The sequence below is a fragment of the Condylura cristata genome, unplaced genomic scaffold, assembly GCF_000260355.1.
Source record: "Condylura cristata isolate star-nosed mole 26May11 unplaced genomic scaffold, ConCri1.0 scaffold00024, whole genome shotgun sequence".
Classification (NCBI taxonomy): Eukaryota; Metazoa; Chordata; class Mammalia; order Eulipotyphla; family Talpidae; genus Condylura; species Condylura cristata.
In genome coordinates this window covers 33,762,380-33,781,001 of record NW_004567125.1, presented here as the reverse complement: position 1 = coordinate 33,781,001, position 18,622 = coordinate 33,762,380, and the positions used below count along the sequence as shown (strand labels likewise).

Here is an 18,622-nt window from a genome sequence, read left to right as displayed (position 1 = left end):
TATTTTGAGGTGGGAAGCTCTATAGGGAGAGATGAATCAGAACCTTCTGCAACCCCTACAATAAAAGTTCCAAAGAACTTTGCCCCGTGTGTAAATTATTGAGGATGTGTTGGGAGGGGGGTACGGTTTTTCAGGGGAGTCCAGCCGCACCCTCATGGCGCCCCGTCCCCCACTCCTCCCAGGCCACCTCCCCACTGTCCCTCCCCAGCAGCAGCCAAGTCAGTCTGGGACTTTCCGTCGCTGGGGTAAGGGGCGGAGACCCAGCGCAAGGTGCGGAGGCGGCGGGAGGGGTGGCCCCGCTTCCCGTTGCCTCTCGGGCGCTGGAGCCGAGAGCGAGGCAAGCAGCTCCGGCGCGCTGGGCCCGGCCGGGCTGGGACTGCGGATTCGGGGGGGTGGCCATGCTGGGGGCCCAAGCCGACTCCTTCGGGCCGCGACAACTGCCGAAGCTGGTGCTGCTGCAGGTCTTGTTGTTGCTGTTCCACCGGTCTCGTCCCCATGGTGAGTTCTGGAGCGAGCTCGTGTGGGGTGCTGTGTCTGTGCTGAGCAAACCTTCCAAGGTGAACCACGAGTTTGCGGGGTGAATGACAGAGGTTGGGACGCCTCTCTGCTCCTCTTGGGCGAAGAAAAAAGTTGAGGAATGGGCGGCAGCGAGGTGAAAGCCAAAGCCCCGGGTGGGGGTGGGGGTTCTTGGGGAGGTAACAGGATGTGACTGGCAGAAGTGGGGGGAAGAGTTATGGCTAAAGCCTGGTTAGGGGCGCCCAGAAGCCTTTTCCCTTACTTAAGGGACCCCGGAATGTCTTCCACAATTGTCAGACGTTGGGGGAAGCTCAGGTTCTGGATTGTGCAGGCTATTGGGAGAATTCACCTCTTTTTCTGGGACCCTCTGCCTCCCTCTCCAGGCAGCCCTGGACCACTGCAGTGCTATGGAGTTGGTCCCTTTGGAAACTTGAACTGCTCTTGGGAGCCTTTTGAGGACCTGGGAGCCCCCTCCATGCTGCACCTCCAGAGCCAAAAGTAGTGAGTACAATGGGATGCTTTGGGGAAACAGGCTTTGGAGGGATGGTCCTAAAGTCCCAGTCTTCTCCAGCTGAGACCACCCAAGAGTTTGCCCTCTGCCCCCTGGCAACACCAACTCCACTCCTCCCAAGCCCTCCAATTCCAGGTTTCTTCTATACCTTACTGTGTGACACTGGATCAGTCACTTTCCCTCTCTGAGCCTCTTTTCTTTTCTATTAAATAGTGATAATGATGGAATTTCCCAGGCTTAGTTCTGAAGATTCAGTTGGGCACTGGGCAAAGGTAAACTTAACTAGTAACTTTTTTTTTTTTTTAAGATTTATTTATTTATGCGTACAGAGCTGGGGTACAAGCCAGAGGTGCAGGGGCGGTGAAAGGATTCACCAGAGACAGACCGGGAGCAGAACAGGCAAATAATGAAGCACACTGCTGAGGGGAGCAGTGGGCAAGACAGGAGAGGTCTGCTGCAACATGTGGTCACCTCCGGGGCCGGGGATTGAACTTGCACTGAGGCAGCTGCTGCCAGCTTGCAGTGCTGTGTCCTTACCCATTGTGCCACCAGGGAGGGCCCTAGTAACTTTTAAAAAAGTTTTATTTTATTTATTTATGCATACAAGAGCTGGGGTATAGGTGAGAGGGTTCACCAGAGACAGAGAGAGGGGGCAGAACAGATGGATCCACCAGAGTACACTGCTGAGGGGAGTAGCAGGTAAGACAAGAAAGGTCTGCTCTGCTCCCTGGCTGGAGAATGCAGGTGCTGGCAATAGCTTGTTGCCTTTGAGACTTATTTAAACCCTGCACCACCAGGGAGGCCCCAGAAATGTGTGTGTGTGTATACGTATGTTGTGTGCCCTCAGGCAAATAGGTCAACCTCTCTGGAGCACATGAAGAGATCATACTAGTTAGTACTAGGGATGCAAAAATGAAAGAGGCAGATAGAAAATGACCCACAGGCCCCCAAAGTCCCAGGAAAGACTGGTACACCTTCATGGTGAATTATACTTGGAAACACATTCCTTTCACAGTCTGCTAATTTTGTTTGGCTGCTGTATTTAGCATGCTACAGAAGAGTAAAAGGGACTTTAAAAAGTAGGAACTGGGGTTAAAGCACAGCACTAAGAAGCTAAAGCCACTTAACCAGGAGTTCGATCCCTGCCTGCCCCGGAGGTGACCACATGGCATGGCAGACCTCTCCTGACCCACCCTCTGCTCCCCTCAGCAGTGTACTCTGTCAGTCTGCCTATTCTGCTCCTCACTCTGTCTCTGTCTCCTTTCACTGCCCCTGCATCTCTGGCCTGTACCCCAGTTCTGTGTGAATAAATAAATAAATCTTAAAAAGAAGAAAAAAAAAGAACTATTTATATATACAGAACTGGGTACAGGCCAGAAGTGCAGAGGCGGTGAGAGGATTCACCAGAGACAGAGTGGGGAGCAGAACAGGCAGATTGATGAAGTACACTGCTGAGGTGAGCAGCAGGTGAGACAGGAGAGGTCTGTTGCACTATGTGGGTCACCCCCTGACTGGGGATCCGACTCCTGCTGGGGCAGCTTCAGCTAGCTTCATAGAGCTTTGCGTTAACCCATTGAGCCACAAGGGAAGACCCTGGGAGGCTTTTTTTAAATAGTGGTATAATACCCATAAAATCTTACCATCTTCCCCCTCCTCCCCACCCAATCACTGTTAAAAGTGTAGTTCAGTGACATTAAGTACATTCATATTGTTGTGCAACTGTCATCATCCTCTATCTCCAGTAGAGGAGCTAGTTTTAATGGGCAGAGAATAGGGAAGTCAGAGAAAGTCCCCTTTTTAAAAATGAGATAGAATTCATATAACATACAATTAACCATTTAAGTGAACAATTCAGGGCTCTCGCTGGTGGCGCAAAGGGTTAGAGCACCACATCATGAAACTCTGAAGCCACTGCAGCGCAAGTTCAATCCCCTGTTACGGAGCTGACCCACATGGCGCAGCAGACCTCTCCTGACCTGCCCGCTGCCCCCCCTCAGCAGTGTATTTCAGTAGATCTGCCTGTTCTGCTCCCTACTCTGTCTCTGATGAATCCTCTCACCTACCACACCTCTGGCTTATACCCCAGTTCTGTAAGCATAAATAAATAAATCTTAAAAATATATATATCATAGGTCTGCTCACCAAAAAATTGGGTGGGGAAATGTATTTTTAAAAAAAGAGTGAACAGTTCATCAGCATTTAGTACATTCACAATATTGTGCAACTACCTCCCCTGTCTAGTTCCAAAACATTTTAATCACCCCAAAAGGAAGTTCTATACCCAATTACTTCTTCCCCTAGTCTCTGGCAATCTCTAATGGGCTTCCTCTCTATGGATTTACATGTTCAAAACATTTCAAGAATCTGAATTATACAATGTGAGCCCTTCTGTGTCTGGCTGCTTTTACTTAGCATGCTTTTGAGGCTCATCATTTTCGTGGCTCTATCCCCATTTTTTTCTTTCTTTTTTTTAACCATCCAACCAAATACTGATTTTTATTTATTTATTTTTTATTACAAAAGTTTATTTTTACATCATTTTGTACATTTTTTTTCCCATCTCAATTGTAATCCCCGCGGGTTTCCCATCACCAAGTCACCCCTGTGCCATCACCATAATCCCGTAATCCCGTGCATTTCCCTCCCCCCACCCCCCACCCCCCGTTTCTATCCCCATTTTGCTTCTCCATTCATCTGTTCATGGATAACTGGTGGTTCAGTCTTGTGGCAATTGCGCTATTGCTGTGCATGGACACATTTTGAGTCCCCAATTTCGATACTTTGGGTATATGCCTGCAAAGTAAAATAGCAGGATTCTAAAGCAATTCTGTTCTGTAATTAACTTTGATGATCACCGAACTTTTCCACAGCAGCTATACAGTTCCCACTGGCAGTGGACTCTAGTGTCATCACATCTCCTATACTTTTGTTTTTTGTTTAATTAATTTATTTATAGCATACAAGAACTGGGGTGTAGGCCAGAGGTGCCGTGGGTGACAGGATTTACCAAAAACAGATTGGGGTGCGGAACAGGAAGATCTACTAAAATACACTGCTGAGGGGAGCAGCAGGTAAGACAGGAGAGTCTGCTATGCCATGTGGGTCAGCTCCCTGGCTGGGGATTGAGCTCCTGCTGTAGTGGCAGACAATATCTTGATAGGGCTGAGACTTAACCCCTTGCACCACCAAGGAGGTCCCTACCCCTGTGTGTGTGTGTGTGTTTTTTTCTTATGCAGACTTTGTTTCATAACTTTTTTTTTAATATTTATTTATTTATGTATACAGAACTGGGGTACAGGCCAGAGGTGCAGGGACAGTGAGAGGATTCACCACACACAGAGCGGGGAGCAGAACAGGCAGACAGATGAAGTACACTGCTGAGGGGAGCAGTGGGCGGGTCAGGAGAGGTCTGCTGTGCCATATGCATCACCTCTGGAGCAGGCAGGGATCGAACCCACTTAGCTAAGTGGCCTTAGTTTCTCAGTACAGTGCTTTAACCCACTGCGCCACCAGGGAGGGCCCTGTTTCAAAACTTTTTTTTTTATTATTAAAGATTTATTTATTTATTCATACAGAACTGGGGTACAGACAGAGCGGGGAGCAGAACAGGCAGACAGATGAAGTACACTGCTGAGGGGAGCAGTGGGCGGGTCAGGAGAGGTCTGCTGTGCCATATGCATCACCTCTGGAGCAGGAATCAAACTCATGCCTAAGTGGCGTAAGCTTCTTTGTGCAGTGCTTTAACCCGCTGCGCCACCAGGGAGGGCCCTGTTTCAAAACTTTTAAATCCAATTCTTGGGGACTTCCTCACCTCCTCTCTGTCTCACCCACATTTGATGCATTGGCTAGCCTCAATGTTTTCACCTTCCATTTAATCTGGAAGTTGATATTCCTCACTTCTTCAGTACCCACCCTGGTACAATCTGTGTCATCACTGGCCTGGATTGTATACCATTATGTGTTGCTTAATGATATTTCAGTCAGTGGCAGACCATACGTATGATAGGCTGCATCACATGGCCTAGATGTGTAGTAGGCTGTGCCATGTATTTGTGAGATTACCTTCTAAGACATTTACATGATGACAGAATCACTAAGGACATTCTTAGAATGTGTCCCTATTGATAAGCAATGCATGGCTGCAGTAAACTTACCCCTGGATTTTGGTTTCTACTCCTAATCTCACTGTCATATCTAATATGAGTCCCACCCCTCTTTTGCTCCCTCAAAGGCCTTCATTTCACTCAGCTAAAGTCTTGGTGGCCTAGGGGTTAAAGTCTCAGCACTATCACTGCTTCAGTGGCCTGAGTTTGATCCCTGGCCAGGGAGCTGACCCACATGGCAGGGTAGACCTTTCCTCTTTCCTGTCTTGCTCACTGCTTCCCTGATCAGCGTATTTTAGTAGATCTACCTGTTCTGCTCCCCCACTCTGTCTCTGGTGAATCCTCTTACCTCCCCCTGTACCTCTGGCCTATACTCCAGGTCTTCTACCCACACACACAAAATAAAATCTTTTTAAAAATTATTAAGTGTGGCACAAGGGGTTAAGCACAGCACTGTGAAGCTCTCCACAGCCACTTCAGCACGAGTTCAGTCGCTGGCCAGGAATATGACCCACATAGCACGGCGACCTCTCCCATCTCACCCTCTGCTCCCCTCAGCAGTGTATTTCAGTACATTTGCTTGTTCTGCTCTCCACTCTGTCTCTAGTGAATCCTCTCACTCCCCTGTACCTTTAGCCTGTACCTCAGTTCTTACATGCATAAATAAATAAATCTTTAAAAAATATATTAAAAAACCAAAATCTTCCTGTAACTACGAGGCCATACGCAATCTACTTGTCACTCCTTTTCCCTCACTGAAACCCTATATTTTCTCAAACTCACTCCACTCTACCCTTTTGGGGCTCCTCAAACTTACCAGGCAGTGTGACCGCAGGGTCTTTGCACTGGCTGTCCTCATCCTAAAAGGTACTGCACGGCTTTAGGCCTTAAGTGTTTCCCCACTGAGGACCTTTCCTGCTCACCGTCCTAATACAGCACGGTCACTCCTCCCCCACGTCATGTCACATCCTCTTCACCCTGCTCGCTTATTGTTCACATCACTTCTAACATCATCAGTGATTTAATTATGTGTTTCTCATCTGCCTCACCCCCGGAACACCAGACCCAGGCAGCAGATCTTTGCCTGCATTTCTATAGTTTATGGTCTGGCACAATATGTATTTGCTGACAGTAATTGCAGAGGCATACATGTGCAGATACAGTGGAGGTGCTCAATAGATACAAACCACCAGAGCTCAGTTGTGAACGCAATGCTTTTCTCCATGCACTGCATTTATTACCTAATCCATCCCTGCTATATTCAGCCTTGTCAGCATATCCTTCATTGCGCTCGTTGTGTAGATGAGGAAACTGAGGCACAGAGAAGTGAAAGCATTTACTCAAGTGCACACAGCCTGCGGTAGCAGAATACAATTTAAATGCTGGCAGAGCAATTGTTATCATTAGGGCTCAGGGCCCAAGCTAATGCACCCCCACATTCCCACCTCTTTCCTGACAGCCATTCCAACAGGACCTGGACTGTGGCAGTGCCCACCGGGCAGAGCTGGGTGACCATTCCACGGGAGCAGTTCACCATGTCTGATGAACTCCTTGTCTGGGCGTCTGCGGCAGGCCAGTGTCTCTGGCCCCAAATCTTTGTAAACCTGGAAACCCGAAGTAACAGGCGGGATGTGGGGTGAGCTATGTGTGGGGTGGGTGGTCCCTGAGACTCTGGCTTACTACACTGGGTCTCCTCTTCCTCAGTGAAGCCAGATGCCCCCAAGCTATACCCTGATGTGGACTTCACAGAGGATGACACCCTGGAAGCCACTGTCCAATGGGCCCCACCTAGGTGGCCGCCTCAAAAAGTCCTGATGTGCCAATTTTACTATCGAAGATGCCAGGAGACGACCTGGACCCTGGTGAGTGTCAGAGACTCTCTTCCCACGCCCTGTCTGAACGTTGCCTCCAAACCAGAGATCCAGCCCCAAGCTCACTCCTTACCTTCCCCTGGTATACCTGTCCATACCCCACACAAAAGGCCTGAACCTCTGAGAGCTTGCTCTACTAAAAGCTAACACCCCACCACCAAACTTATAAAATTTCATGTGGTTCCAATCTAGATTTCACTTAGAATTTTTGAGAAACAATAATCTTCTGATATTTTTTGTGAATGGGTAAAATTCTCAAATTACTTATGTTAGTATTAAAAAAGAATAGTACAGATGGGCCCTCCCTGGTGGTGCAAGGGGTTAAAGCACAGCGCTGTGAAGCTATCTGCAGCCACTGCAGCATAAGTTCAATCCCTGGCCAGGGAACTGACCCACATGGCACAGCAGACCCCTCCTGACCTGCCTGCTGCTCCCCTCAGCAGTGTATTTCAGGCAATTCACCTGTTCTGATCCCGACTCTGTCTTGGGTGAATCCTCTCACCCCCCTCACCTCGGGCTTGTGCCCCAGTTCTTGTATGCCTAAATAAATAAATCTTAAAAAAAAATAATGCAGACACTTAGTAAGAATCTACTGTATGTCGCAGCTGTAGGCTCCTTGCAAACACTGATTTGTTGAATTCTTAGTACAGCTCTTTGAAATAGGACCATTTTATACCTACCCATTTTACAGATGAGAAGCAGGGAAACACTCAAAAGACATTTTTTTTTTCTTTTTTAAACTGTTTATTTATTTATGCATACAGAACTGGGGTACAGGCCAGAGATACAGTGGCAGTGAGAGGATTCACCAGACACAGAGTGGGGAGCAGAACAGACAGATCGACGAAGTACACTGCTGAGGGGAGCAGCAGGCAGGTCAGGAAAGGTCTGCTGCGCCATGTGGGTCACCTCCAGCGCTAGGGATTAAACTCACACTGAAGAGGCTGCAGCTAGCCTGCAGTGCACACTTTAGACCGCTGCACCACCAGAGAGGGCCCTCAAAAGACATTTTTTAGCACCCACTCTTTTTAGGTGCCACACTAAGCAGTCTGCATGGATTACCTGTATGAGTTGTCCCAGTGTCCCTGTTGAGTAGATACTTTAAAGATCTCTGTTTTAGAGCTGGGAAAGCTTAACCCAGAGAATTTAAGCAATTTTCTATGTTCACACAGCAAGAAAGTGGATGACAACTTCAAAACAATAGGGCCCCAGAAGGGGTTGGGGGATCTCCCATTCAGGTTAATAGCACAACTTGAAAATTGCACATACCATTTTCTCTTATATCTCATTGGCCAGAACACAATCATGGGCCTGTTCTAACGGCAAGGGAAATTGGGAAATGTAGTTTACATTCTTGTCAGCCATGTCCCCAACTGGTTCTCAAGGGTCCTATTTCCAGAGGAAGCAGGGAAAAATGGGTTTGGGGGGAGAATCACAATTTTAGCTACAGTTTTTGGTACAAAACAGAGAAGAGTTGTCACTGCAACTATTCATGCCTTCCAGAACAATGTTGAGATGCAGACTCTGGAATCTAACTGCCTGCTTATAAATCTCAGCTTCATACTCACTACTTCTATGAGCCTGGGAAAGTCACTTCTCTTCTCTGCACCTCAGTTTTCCCTATCTGTAAAATGGAGATAATAAAAGACTGCACCTCCTACTGTTATACCTGACACATAGGCTGACGAGCTTATTGTCTCTTTTTACTTGTGATGGACCTATTTTTTTTTTTTAAAGATTTATTTATTTGTGCATACAGAACTGGAGTACAGGCCAGAGGCTCAGGGGCGGCGAGAGGCTTCACCAGAGACAGAGTGGGGAGCAGAACAGGCAGATCGACGAAGTACACTGCTGAGGGGAGCAGCGGGCGGGTCAGGAGAGGTCTGCCACGCCATGTGGTCACCTCCGGGGCAGGCAGGGATCGAACTCATGCGGAAGTGGCTTTAGCTTCTCAGTGCTGTGCTTTAACCCACTGCGCCACCAGGGAGGGCCAATGATGGACCTATTTTTAAGATTGAAAACACTGTGTCAGTGCAGCCCCCTCCCTTGGTCACCCTACTGACAGTAGGTCAAGTGCTCTGAACTCAACCCTCAGTCTCACTGCATTCTCCTCTCTCTCCCTCAGCTGGAACCGGAAATAAAGTCCATACCTCTGACTGCTATTGAGATCCGGGACCTGGAGCTAGCCACTGGCTACCAGGTGTATGGCCGCTGCCGAATGGAGAAAGAAGAGGATCTGTGGGGGGAAGAGAGCCCTATTATGTCCTTCCAGACACTGCCCTCTGGTGAGGATCTCTGGGCTTGCTCCCGTATCCTCGTCTCCCTTCCTGGAAATCTGTCCAATCATGCCCTTCCCATCTGTCCCTCGTTTCCTCATCCTTGCCAGCTCCGAAAGAAGTGTGGATATCAGGGAGCCTTTGTGGGACACCCAGCAGACAGGAACCTCTGCTTCTATGGAAGGTGAGTTGTGAGGACTAGTTGAATATCTTTGCATTTGTCAGGAAACCCCAAATGACAACGTTTCATAAAAAACAGAGGTCATTGTTCTGCCTTCTGGAGGGGGCATTGTGGCAGGCATAGAACTAATCCCCACCAATGTCAGCTGCTTCTGGAAGACTTGATCTGAGTCACAGGATAGATTTCAGTCAGAGGAACAGCAGGTGCAAGGTCTGGAAGTAAGACTGGGTTCTGCTCTACAAAGTACTGCTCAGTGTACTGTGATGCTAGCAGCAAAAAGGCAGTATGAACTGACAAAGTTATAACAGGTGACCCAAGTCTGTTGACATCTCATATGGACCAGTCATTGCTAGGCCCTCACTCAGAGAATAGGCCACCGACCGGACTTACACTTTCCTCGGCCCCACAGTCTAAGATTCATTTTATTTATTTATTTTTTAAGATTTATTTATTTATGCATACAGAACTGGGGTACAGGCCAGAGGTGCAGGGGCAGTGAGAAGATTCACCAGAGACAGAGTGGGGAGCAGAACAGGCTGACTGATGAAGTACACTGCTGAGGGGAGCAGCGGGCAGGTCAGGAGAGGTCTGCCACGCCATGTGATCACTTCTGGGGCAGGGATCGAACTCATACTGAAGTGGCTTTAACTTGTTAGTGCTGTGCTCTAACCTGCTACACCACCAGGGAAGGCCCCATTTTACTTATTTTTTTTAAAGATGTATTTATTTATGTATGCATACAAGAGCTGAGGTGTAGGCCAGAGGTTGGGGCTGGTGGTGGTGGTGGTGATAGGATTCACCAGAGACAGTGGGGAGCAGAACTGGCAGATATACTGAATACACTGCTGAGGGGAGCAGCGGGTGAGTCAGGAGAGGTCTATTGCACCATGTGAGTCACCTCCCGGGCCGGGAATTGAACTCATGCTGCAGTGGCTGCTGATAGCTTCATAGCACTAAGACTTAACCACTTGTGCCATCAGGGAGGTCCTCATTTTACTTATATCAGCACATTTAGAGCTATTAGTGTGTCCCAGATCTAACTCACACACTCATATTTACAAACATTACTGATGAGAAAAATCAGACAGAAAGGTTGCCCCAAGCCACACAAGAGCTAAGATCCACTGGTTTTTAAATGGCAATTCATAGCCCCAGCGGCTCCAGGTCATGGCACATACTCTGTGATGCCCTTTTACTACATTGAAGTGCAACTTGCAGATAAAATAATTCATGAATACACATCTATATGTTATAATGTCCTAACTGTAACATTCTGTAGAAAGTAATAGGAGGATGAAGTACTCCATAATGGCAAAAGACGCAGGTTCACCAGTGTGTTGTGAGTGCTTAACCTATATGTGCCTACATGGCTTCCAAGCAAATTAAAAATGGGCGGAACTACTAGAAATACACAGACCCTCAACCATTGTAGGGGGCTTTGACATACCCTCTCACTCATTTCCTAACAGATGGAAAACAAATCAAGATCTAGAGGACATAACCATGTGATTAACAAACAACCTAAGGAACTCACATAGGAAATGACAGAATGTGCATTCTTCCATACATATGAGAACATTTACCACAACCAACCACACAGAGCCAGTTTCCGGGTACTTCAAAGGGTATATTGAAAAATTATCTGAGTCGTGTGTAGATTGTGCTGGGAACTGAAGATAAATACAGCCTAGAAAGTTCTATGTTGGAATATTGAAAACTTCAGTGAATATTAAAAATCAAGCTCCTTTTATGTATTTATATATTAAAAAGAATTTGGTTCTAGGATCACTTAAAATGATTAGGCAGGTTTCTTAAATACACAAGTTTTCAGTGTGGATGACAATCAAGTCATGAAAGGGCCTCCATGGTGGCTCAGAGGTTAAAGTCTCAGCACTGTCAAGCTATCATCAACCACTGCCGCACCAAGTTCCATCCTTGGCCAGGAAGCTGACCCACATGACGTGGCAGACCTCTCCTGTCTTGCCCGCTGCTCCCCTCAGCTGTGTATTTCAGTAGATATGCTATTCTCCTCCCCATTCTGTCTCTGGTGAGCCCTCTTACCTTCCACACCTCTGGCCTGTACCCCAGTTCTTGTATGCATAAATAAATCTTTTTTTAATCAAATAAGATGGGATAAGTTTTTGTTTCTGGGACAGAATAGCACCTCTGGCTCTTGTCCTTAAAGTAGCAATTATAGTGGCAACATGCATTTCCCCAGTTTCCTCCCCTGGAGGGTCCCATTCTCTTTGCTACATCTAGCCACTCCTGACAATCAAAACCCTGAAATCCCTAAGAAGTGCACAGGGCATGGACTGGGTTGAGGGCAGTAAGCCAAGATTATAAAAGAGCAGGCTCAGTTCCTGTTTTTCTTAAAATCTTGATGTTTTGTTACTAATTTTAATTTGTTAAACTATCATTTATCTTGATTACTGGATTACCCAAAGTGAGTGGTTCACTCGCTCCACCCTAACCTGGTCCCAAAAGTGTATTCTAATCCCACCTCTGCTGCTGAGCCCCTTTGAGGCTCACTTTCCTCATCTGTAAAACCAAACCTCCAACAAAATTATTTCAAGGACAGGCCAGGTGGGTGACTTCACTAAGATGGCTGATGAGTGGGAGATAGTAATCCCTGCCTTCCTTTCCATCATCCCTCAGGCTCCTGGGTCCTGCGTGCAGGTGAGCTATACAGTTTGGTTCCAACTTGAACATGAGAAGCTCAGCCTAGAGGGGGTTCCCTGCTGCAACTCCTCCATCCCCAACCAGGCCCAGCGGGCCTGGGTGTCTGCCATCAACGCCACAAGCTGGGAGTCTGTCACCAACCTCTCTTTGGCCTGCTTGGGTAAGAGACAGGACCATACCTCCAGAGTGCCCTGCAGGGCGGAACCAGACTTCCTGAGTGGGCAGTTGAGACTTTCCTTCCTTGTCCACTAGCTCCAGGATCTGCCCCTCGTGAGGTGTCTGTCAACAGCATGTCTGGGAGCACGGAGCTGCTGGTGACTTGGCAACAGGGATCTAGGGAGCCATGGGAGCATGTGGTAGACTGGGTTCCGGATGGGGATACCCTGGAAGACTTCAACTGGATCCGGCTTCCCCCAGGGAACCTCAGTGTTCTGTTGCCAGGTGAGACACTGAGCCACCTGGGTTTTTATTCCGCCTGTTGGGTGGACTAGCAGGAGACAGTGTTATCAGTGAAGTATCACGAACTTATGCAAGTAGTCAGTGATCATTTGCTATGTGTCAGGCCCTATTCTTGACACAGTACACAGCAATGGCAGCTGATGTTTGGCAACATTTACCATAAACATCATTCAAACTTTATAAAGTAGATTGTCTGCTATTATCATGTTCTGTTTATAGCTGAAGAACCAGGGAGGCTAAGCCACTTGCTCAGGGATACCCATCCAGTAGGCGGTAGAAACAGGATTTGAACTACATAGGCAGGCTCTTGAACTACATAGTCAGAGCCATCACATCATTCTCCCTTTCAGCAGTGTCCCGGCCTCTTGGAGACAGCATTCTTGTGGAGCAGGTAGCCAATGAAACAAAAACTAAGTGTCCCCGTAATGTAATTGGGGCCAAACTAAGCTGGGTGAAGGGAGAGGGAGACTAGCTACTCTAGTTTCTCTTGGACAATGGGATTAGAGCAAAGACCTGAAGAAGTGAGTGATGACTGAAGGGAAAGCAAATGGGAACAGAAAGTGCAAAGGCCCTGAAGTAGGAAATGTCCCTGATGGGTTAGAGGTACAATGTGCCTTGTGCTGAATGAGGGCAAGAGTGGGAGGAAGTGAGGACAGGCAGGTCACTAGGTTGATCATGTGAGGCTCTGACTGAGGTGGGATCCACAGAGGGTTCTGAGCAGAGAGCTGAGACAGAGCAGACTGGCCCTGACTCAGGTGCTCACAGGCGCCCTCTGGCTGCTGTGGAGAGGCACAGACTGTGTCTGTGTGAGGACTAGAGCTGAGATACCGGGTTGGGGACTGGAAAAGAAGAGAAGCAGTCAGGTTCTGGTTGGGGAGTCTGTCCGTGGTGTAAGGTCATGGGACATCATGAGACGTTGATTCAGAAATTTAAGGCAGAGCCCTGAGGGCCATAAATAAATATGAATAGGAGAACAGGAGGCCCAATTCTGCAAAATTCCAGGTGGGGAAGGCTTTACAGCCAGCAGATTGAAATAGGACTTACAGAGTCTCCACCCACATATGAGTGTGTTAGGGCCCCACTCATACACCTGTGCTTGGCCGCTTCCCAGGCTTGTTGATTAGCTTTTTCTGGTACCTGAAGATTTTGACTGCTCGGGCAGCCAACTGTGAGTTCCAATGACTTAAGGCCCCTTTGCTGCAGCCCTCTAAAACTGACTAATAAAGCCTGGTGGACAAATACCCCAGCCCCTCCTCCTGGGTGGAGGGGCTCTCAGGCTTGTGCTCTCTTGCTGTACTCCCAGAGATTTTCAGTGGAACTGTACCCTAGTTGCCCAGTCAGTTACACTTCCCTGCCTTAGTAGTTTCTGGGGTTACCTACCAGAGACATAGCTTTACCTGAGTGAGCCCTTCTGGAAACCAAATGAAGAGCCCTACTAAGGAAATGGATGAGGGGGTAGGAGGAGCAAATTCTAACTGGTCTTTGCTCCTTTCCCACCCAGGGGATTTCCCAGAAGGGGTCCCTTATAGAATCACAGTGACCGCCATTTCTCCTTGGGGCTTGGCTCCTGCGCCCTCCATCTGGAAGTTCAGAGGGGAACTAGGTAAGAGGTGGGGCTGAGAGATGGAGGGTCCCGGAACCCCAGTGGGCTTTGACTAACTGACTTTCCCCTCAGCACCCTTAGTGGGGCCAAAGCTGCAGCGACTCCAGAATGCCCCCTCTGGGAACCCCACCATAGCATGGGAAGAGGTCCCACGGCACCAGCTGCGGGGCCACCTTACCCACTACACCTTGTGTGCACAGAGTGGAACCAGGCCTTCTATCTGCAGGAATGGTGAGCTGCCCTGCCTCTTTGCCCCACAACTCACCCCTCAGTTTACTCCTTACCCACTGGTGGGCCCCTTGCTTCCCTCTCAGCCCCTAGAGCACAGTTCTCCAGTGGGCAATTACCGGCATGGCTCTTAATGTTACTAAACAATCATTTGACCATTAAAATGATGACTACAGTCTATCTGTATCGACATTGAAAGATACCTGTCAATTTTATAAAGTGAAAAAGATTACAGATCTCCATGTTACTTAAATAAACTCAGCACTGAGCCAAGAGGAAGCCCAGTTAGGAAAAGAAATTCCCTGCAACATCAGCAGGGACTGTAAGGATCATGTACAATTTTTGTTTCTTTTTTCTACCTTTGAGTATAGGTTCAATTTTACACTGAGCACACATTCCATTTAAGATATACCCATTACTCTTTTTTTTAATTTTTTTTTTTGTCATTACAGAAGTTTTTGGTTATTAAAAACTGGTGCATTGAAGGAGTATGTTATCAAGAATATCTGTATTATCATTATTTCAGATACTGGTAACACAGCTTCCAGAATGTTTATGTGTATATAACTTAAAGAGAGTTGTGGGCTTTAAAATGTGAAGCTTTTTCTTATAGAAAGTTTTATGCAACACATAAAAGAATTAAAACAGTGGTGGTGTACCCTCCACACAGCCTCAGCCATGACCTGCATTGTTCCCTACCTGTTTTTTCTTGTCTTTGGTGTCACCCCTGAATACATCAGTACTTCATTTATCCCTAACCGATAAAAAAGCCTATTTTTTAACAATTAATTCACATGGTTGCACCTTTGCAAAATCATTTGTGCAGTCTCATTCACTGGCATTTTGGACACCAGAGGGACCAGGTAGCTGACAGGGGCCCAGCAGGCTCTGTGGCCTCGGCATGTGCTGGGCTGTGCCGTCCAGTGTGCACGTTCCACCCAAGACATTTGCACGGGGAAATTGCCTGCCGGTGCATCCCTTAGAGCATGCTCCCATTTTACAGAAATACAGGACTTTATATAGATCATCAGGTTTATGCGTGTTACATGTCACTAAATATGTATACATGTATTTATTAGTAGTATTTAAAATGGATCAGACTGTAGGTTGCAGTTGGTTTGTTTGGTCCCTGACTCTTAGCACGTGATCTTTTACACAACTTTCTTTTCTCCACTTGGTATTTCGCTTGGATATCTTTTAAAAAATTTTTTATGCTTAATACTACCTATGCTTTATTTTTATTATTTTTTTGCTGCTTGGATTTTATTTATTGTATATATATTTTTTACATCATTCTTTATTTTGTACATTTTTCATCTCAGTTGTAATCTGTGGGCTTCCTAACCCTAAACCTAACCTTAACCACTTCACCCCTGTGCCTTCACCATAGTCCTGTGTGCTCTTCCCACCCAGTTTAGATCCTGTTCCCCTATCCTCCCCTGTAGAATGTCTCTGGTCCACAGTTGTTTGTTGATGTTTGTTTTTCCTTTATTACAATCACTATATATATATATATTTTTTTTCTTTTTTTCCTGATCCCTTACACTCTTGCTATGAGTGAAACCACTGGTATTTTCCTTTTTTCTTTCTGGCTTATTTCACTAAGCATGATCTTTTCCAGCTCCATCCATGTTGCCACAAATGGCATGAGTTTGTCTTTTTTGATTGTTGAGTAATATTCCATTGTGTATATGTGCCACATCTTCTTGATGTAGTCATCTATCTTTGGGCATTTGGGTTGATTCACATCTTCTCTATTATAAATAGAGCAGCAATAAACATAGGGGTGCAGGTGTCCTTTTGAATTAATGTTAAGGTAGATATCGTTTGAAGGCAATATGTTCTGATCCATGTTTGTGTCTCCTATAATCCTATAACAAACCAAAAAGCTACTTCCTTTTTTGCCTTAAAGACAGAAAGGGGCAATTCAGTAATTTTTTTTTTAAAGTAAAAGACGGTTCTGAGAGGTTCAAATGTCCTTCCTTGTCTGTCACAAATCTCTTTTCCTGAGTTTTGTGCAGGTGAGGGATAGGAGTCTCACATTTTCTTTCATTAACTGAAATATATATATCATTTTTAAATGTTTATATTCAAGGCACTGGTCCAGTGATGGAAATACGGTATCACTGGAACTTTCTGATGGGGGGACATGCAAGCACGACGGTGAACACTTTCCAGGTGGTGTGTGTCACTGGTGCTGCATTTAGGTAGAGAATCACATGGAGAAGGTGAGTGGTAAGGGAGGTGCAAGGTTAAGTGGGAGCTGATTATTAGGGAAGGCCTCCCTGAGGAGGTGACATTTGAGAAAGAGCTGAAGGAGGTGACGGAAAGTGAAGGAAGTCTGTGGGAGAGTAATGTAAACAGAGTGGAAACATGCGGAGACCCTGAGGTAGGACCTGTCTGTCTCAGCAACCTCTCTGGATATGTCCTTCAGTGAGTGGCAGCGCCCAGAACATCACCCTGCTTGATCTCCCCTCGGGTCCCTACGAGCTGTGGATGACGGCGTCCACCATTGCAGGACAGGGGCCACCTGGCCTCAGCCTCTGGTTTCACCTACCAGGTAGGGCAGGACGCAGTGGCATCACAGAAGAGGGCCTGCTGCATTTGAAGGGCATATGGAGTGATTAGTTGGACTTAAGTGAGCGGACAACCTTTTGACTTGGGGTGGAGGTCGGTACTGATGACGCCTTGGGGGCCTTTTGGGTCTCTAAATACTGCTGTGTATTAACTGGCAATGTGTGTCTCTAACTCTTCACCATTGCTGGACCCAGCTCTGATTACTGCTCTGTTTCCACATTCCCTTCTCACCCCAAGATTTCCCCAGTCTTTGGTTCCTCCCACTCTCTTCACCCAAGCTCTGTCCCACTCATAAGCATGACTCCTCCCCCACAGATAACACCCAGAGTTGGAGCGTTCTGCCAGGTGTTCTTGTCCCGTGGGGCTTGCTCCTGATTGGCTGTTGCATTGGCCTAGTCACCTTCCAAAGGTGAGGCTGTCAGATATATACCTGGGTTTCTGGGGGCGGGCGGGGGAGGGCAGCTGAAATTAATTAGCTGAGCTCCAAGGGGGTGTGGCAAGGATGCACCTCAGCTCCGTGATGTCCCTAGATCCTGCATCCTGGACAGGAGTGTCCACCTACCTGGATGCCTGTCCTGACTCTTACCTGTTTGCCAGGCGCCCCCATCTGCGGCACAAGGTACTACCCCGCTGGGTCTGGGAGAAGATCCCTGATCCTGCCAACAGCAGTTTCAGCCAGCCCCATGAGGAGGTGAGCAAAAGTCTTGCTTTTCAGGGTCTGGGGTGGGCGGGTGGTTTCGGATGCTGGCACAGTGGGTAGTGGGTAGAAGTTGTGGGAAGAGTAGACCCTCAGCTTCTTTTCTCCCCAGGAGGTGCCCCAGGCCCAGCCCCCAGGTGATCTGCCCTTTCTAGAAGTGGAGGAGATGGAGCCGCTGCCAGATAGGGGGCCACTCCAGGCCTCTGCCCCTGCCTCACTTGACACTGGGTATGAGAAACACTTCCTGCCTACACCTGAGGAACTGGGACTTCTGGGGCCCCCCAAAAGGCCTCAGGTTCTAGCTGATATGACCCCAAGTCAGGAAAGGGGTGCTCACTTGACAGATGAAGATACCGAGAATCAGAGAGGTTGAGTACCTTGCCTGAGGACAGCCAGCAAGAGCTGAGATCAAAGGATCCCTAACAGAGAAGGATCCGGCCCCAGCAGGGAAATACATGGATGGATGAAGAAGCAAAGTAACATTTTGGAAATCCAGAGTGACAGCTGCTTTCCCCAATCTATAAGAGACACAATCCCAGTCTCCCTTGCACCTGGGGGCAGCCATGGACTGGGTTTTCACCAATGGAATATGAACAGTGCGTTGGGGCTGGGTGGGGGTTCTTCTGAATTTTCTTCCCTTTTCCATCAGTGTGCCCATGGTTCAACTTTGGCCATAAGTAAGTGGGGAGTGGGGAAAGAAATGGGAAGGAACTTGAGCCCCCAAGTAACTAGATTAGAGCCATCCCAAATAAATGAACATTTATGGTTTTATAGCTACTGTAGCTTGAGGTCCTTTCTGTTGCAGCGGCCATGTCTACACTCACACTGACTCAGAATCTTTGCTTCTAGCAGCATTAAGCCCTCATTTTCCTATAGGACATGGTGAGGTAGTTGTGTGCCAGCAACATCCATGTCCAAACT

The 18,622-nt window shown here is 47.4% G+C and overlaps 1 protein-coding gene across 1 annotated transcript; it reads left to right on the top strand.

The window, feature by feature from the left end:
- Nucleotides 1-398: 398 nt before the first annotated feature.
- Nucleotides 399-18,441, top strand: IL27RA (interleukin 27 receptor, alpha). Its single transcript, XM_004688693.2, has 14 exons — nt 399-498; nt 900-1,017; nt 6,590-6,747; nt 6,835-6,992; nt 9,127-9,286; nt 9,388-9,461; nt 12,114-12,297; nt 12,390-12,578; nt 14,098-14,199; nt 14,272-14,430; nt 16,862-16,987; nt 17,320-17,413; nt 17,602-17,695; nt 17,814-18,441. Exons 1-14 carry the CDS (start codon nt 399-401, stop codon nt 18,072-18,074), a joined length of 1,977 nt encoding a protein of 658 aa, XP_004688750.1. The 3' UTR covers nt 18,075-18,441.
- The last annotated feature ends 181 nt before the right edge of the window (nt 18,442-18,622 follow it).

Bases quoted from the DNA above. Each gene is read 5' to 3' on its own strand.
- IL27RA (XM_004688693.2), top strand. From the start codon at position 399: ATGCTGGGGGCCCAAGCCGACTCCTTCGGGCCGCGACAACTGCCGAAG. The intron at 14,200-14,271 runs GTAAGAGGTGGG...CTTTCCCCTCAG, and splicing joins GAAGTTCAGAGGGGAACTAG to CACCCTTAGTGGGGCCAAAG. The intron at 17,414-17,601 runs GTGAGGCTGTCA...CCTGTTTGCCAG, and splicing joins GGCCTAGTCACCTTCCAAAG to GCGCCCCCATCTGCGGCACA.